The 3,729-nt window shown below is 51.5% G+C and overlaps 1 protein-coding gene across 2 annotated transcripts in view; it reads right to left on the bottom strand.

Annotated features, from left to right (window-relative positions):
* Positions 1 to 333: 333 nt before the first annotated feature.
* The window catches only part of EFNB3 (ephrin B3), a 5,734-nt gene continuing 2,338 nt past the window's right edge, over positions 334 to 3,729 (bottom strand). Inside the window, exons 2-5 of one of the 2 annotated variants that reach the window (XM_069104065.1) lie at positions 3,043 to 3,335; positions 2,703 to 2,795; positions 2,452 to 2,556; positions 334 to 2,047 (exon numbers count right to left, since the gene is read on the bottom strand). In XM_069104065.1, coding sequence (XP_068960166.1) covers positions 1,632 to 2,047; positions 2,452 to 2,556; positions 2,703 to 2,795; positions 3,043 to 3,335 — 907 coding nt within the window. In that variant the 3' untranslated portion in view covers positions 334 to 1,631. The remainder of the gene's footprint in view (positions 2,048 to 2,451; positions 2,557 to 2,702; positions 2,796 to 3,042; positions 3,336 to 3,729) is intronic. The other variant, XM_069104066.1, reaches the window with a different exon arrangement.

Raw genomic sequence — 3,729 nt, 5'->3', positions numbered from 1 at the left:
CCAAGGTCCACCCTGGAAATGAGCTGAGAAGAAACTGAGGCAGCACCCGATTAAGATAGTTGTACTGGAGAGCAGGATGAGGCCTAGGCTGATAACTATGACAGTATCTGCAGTTGCTAAGGGCTGCTGTGGGCTGAACCAGTTGGGAGGCCACCATTTATGTTACTAAGGAAGAAACTGTGTTGGTTGGGGAGAGACTGAGTAGGAAAATGGAGGGTACCATGAGCAAGAGCAGCCATGTTGGAATGGGGTAGGGGAGGGCACATTTTGCTTGTTAGGGCAGTCCGTTGGTTGGTAATTTGAAGGAGGAATGAGAGCAAGCTGAAACTCATCTGTGGTAACAGTAGACAGGCATCATTTTAGTTGCCATGAACAAAGTAGGTAGATGAAGTTCAGGTAAAGGAAATTCTGGGATGTTGGTACCAACACCACCCTCACTGCCAACCCTCACTAAAATCCCATTCCCAGTCCACTTCCCCACCTGCCTCCCCCACCCCCTTCTCCTATTAGTCAACTCCAGCTTCCTCCAGAACCAGGAGGCTCTATTCCACCTCCCTCCAAAGAGGAAACACTGTCTACCTCCCACCCACCCAGCTTGTGTCACTTCCAGTTCCAACCACACTTCCCAAATCGGAAGTGTCCCTTCTCATCCTGGTTGAAGGCACTTCCTAGTCCAAGTGCATTGCTTCCTGCCAATTCAGGGAACATTTCTGTTCAGGCCTTGTCAATGCCCATCAAGGCGGGTCCCTCTCTTGTCTGTTCCAGCAGAGGCCCATTCAATGTAGTACCAGGCTTTGTTGCTTCCTTTCCAGGACAGTTCCTTTTCTTGCCCTGGCAACAGTCATTTCCCACCCAGCCCTGGCCACTTCTTAGGCAAAATGGGTCAAAGGCAGTCACCATTTTGTCCAGTTGTCCTAAATGGCTGAAGGGAGTAGAGGATTTGAGGGAGCGAGCATTGCGGGAGGAGGGAGAATCTGCTATCCACCCCTAGGCTGGGCTGGAGACTGGGCCTTAATTAAGGCCCCAAATCTTTGAAGAGCTGTAGGAAAGCTCTCAGTTTGAGAAGTTAAAGGATAGAGAAGGAACAAGATCAAAGACCCTGCCCCACCCCCAGGAGATGGGAGAAAAGAATGAGAAGTTGAAAGGACAGAAAGAATGGGGTATGTAAGAAAGAGACAGAAGAGAGGGATAGTGAAGACAAGCAGAAAGAGGAAGAGAGAGAGAACGACAGGAAAATAAACTATGCAACAGAGAGGAGACAAACACATCCAATGCCAGAGACTTGAGGTTCTGCCCCACCAAGAGGGTGAAGCAAGCACCAAGGCAGAGAAGGGCTCTGTCTCTACCTCTATCTTCTCTGTAGCCAGGCAGAAGGCAGGACCACAAGCTGGAGGGTAGGCAATGGTATAAGGGGCAGGGGAGGAGGGGGTGGATGGCAGCAGAAACTTGATGGGTCTTTTAAGGGATCCTGGAAACTTAGGGAGATGTTCAGAAGAATGAAGGGGCAGCAGATCGGGGTTCAAAGAGAAAGTACTGGGGAAGAAGGAATTCCCTCAAACCATGATTGAGAGTGCAGGGCATCCCTAGTGTGTCTCTGGGAAACCCAGATTTTGTAAGTAGTGTGGGGACCATCACACCTTGTAGTAGATGTTCGGAGGGCTCTGAGGTGGCCCATCTTGCACGATGTACACAGGGTGTCCATAGTCACCACTCACCTTCTCATAGTGAGGACAGAAGGGGGGATCTGTAGCCCCACTGCCCCTTAGAGGGATCCCCAACTCTCCAGGCTCAGTATCTCGGTGACCTACTCCTCCTGCTCCCCCACCCCCAAGTCCCACAGATCCTCCCCTCCCCAGAGAGCCTGGCCCAGGATGTCGGCTCTCCGAAGGCTTGGCCCGTCGTCTTCGCCAACACATGGCACCCCCTGCCCCTGCCACACCCAGGAGGAGCAGAGCCAGTCCCCCAGCTGCCCCAGCCACTGCTGGTATGCTAGGGGGAGGAAGAGGGCCTTCTGTACCCCGGGAAGTTGTATTACTGGAGGGATCACCTGAGAGAAAGGGAGAACAGGAGGTGCTGAAGAAGGAACTAAGATACCTGGCCACACAAGCACTTCCCTGCCACTCTTCAATCCCCTCTGGGACCAAGGCATCTTAATTTTTCAATCTTATGCTTCCCTCCCCCTTTACTTCCACTCAGAACCCAGGTGTCCAACCCCTGGGTTCTTTGCCACAGGCCCTCCCCCCTTGTCTGACAGTGCTAATTAAAGCCATGACTTGGCTAATTAGCTCTAATTAAGCCTCTCCCTCATTTAGCTTCCTTCCCCCTCCTATCTTCAGTCCCTCCCCTCCTTTAACTGTTCTCTCTATCTCTGCAGAGAGAGGGAAAGGGAGAGTAAGAATAGTGTAGACTTTTGGGTAGAAAATGTAGGTGCCTAGACATCTGGAGTCATACCTGACATATTCTCTTTGCTGGGATCCAGGCGGTGTGCTGCACCTCGGTCCTTCTCTATTGGCATTTGAGAGACAGGTTTTCGAGGAGCTGTCCCTCCCCGTGGACCTGGAGAGCAAGCCAAAGAGGACTCAAAGCATCCAAACCCCTATTCCACTTAGCAAACCTCTGCTGGCTGCCTGACCCCCTTGGAATTCCAAATGTCTTAGAATCTTCCTTACTTCCCCAGCTTACCCCAGCCAGCCTCTACTCACTCTGTCCCACACGGAGAAGTACCCTCATCCCCCTGGTCAGGCAGACCCCACCCTGCAGACTCTCCAGGCCCTCTCGGGTTCCATCTGATGTAGCTATAGAGAAAACAAGTGAAAGGTTGTTACCCAAGAGCCTGAATCCTGAATCAGCCAATTAAACCCATCCCATATTAACCTCTTCCATTCGTCAGTGGGCAGTAAATAAAGACACATTTGTATCCTGCCTCAGGACATACCTGTGTCCAAGACGCATGTCAGCGTTTGCCCTCCTATAACTCTTCCTTCCCCACTTTTCCCTCCTCCTCCAGTAAGCTTCTCCCTGACATTTCCCCAGCCCCAGTACCAATGATGTAGTAGTCATGGTGTGAACGGAATTCGTGTCCCCATAGGTTGGGGCTGTATTCCTGGAACTTGATGGTGAATCGAAGATCAACATCAGGCCGGTCACAGGTCAAGAGCAGGTTAGGGGATGGGGGTGCCTCACAGCGCCGGCCCTGGGCTCCGCCAACCAGGTACAGTTTGTAGAATTCATAGTCTGGGGATGAGTGTGGGCCAGGGGGCCGGGCCCGAGGGCATAGCAGATCCAGTCTGTCCCCAATCTGGGGGTAGAGCACATAACCTCCCTCTGCCTGGAACCTGAACAGAAAAAAAGAGGGTCCAAGAGCTCTAACTCCCCTTAAGAATCTGGCCATCCAGACTCCCAGGTGTCAGTTCCTGCTTCCTCACTACTAAGTCAAAAAATATATACTAATAGATTTAATATATTGGCCCTATAGAAAGCAGGGACTAAAGAGAAAAGCTGGGGAGAGAGGAATGGAACAGACACTTGGATTCATTACCCCTCAATATTTCCAGATGTATTTTACTCAGTACTCTCCCCCCGCCAAACTATACACACTCTGCCATCCAAGTTCCATCACCTGGCCTGTTGTCATGGTAACAGGATGCCAGTTGCCAAGGAGCTGGCCTCTCTGGAGTCATGGGGCCCACCCCTCACTGGTGACTTAATCATTGTAGTCCATGGCAACCA

This window comes from Petaurus breviceps, unplaced genomic scaffold, assembly GCF_028583685.1.
Source record: "Petaurus breviceps papuanus isolate PSGF00001 unplaced genomic scaffold, PetGlider_PUasm1.0 673, whole genome shotgun sequence".
Lineage (NCBI taxonomy): Eukaryota > Metazoa > Chordata > Mammalia > Diprotodontia > Petauridae > Petaurus > Petaurus breviceps.
This window is presented reverse-complemented; position numbering and strand designations above follow the sequence as displayed.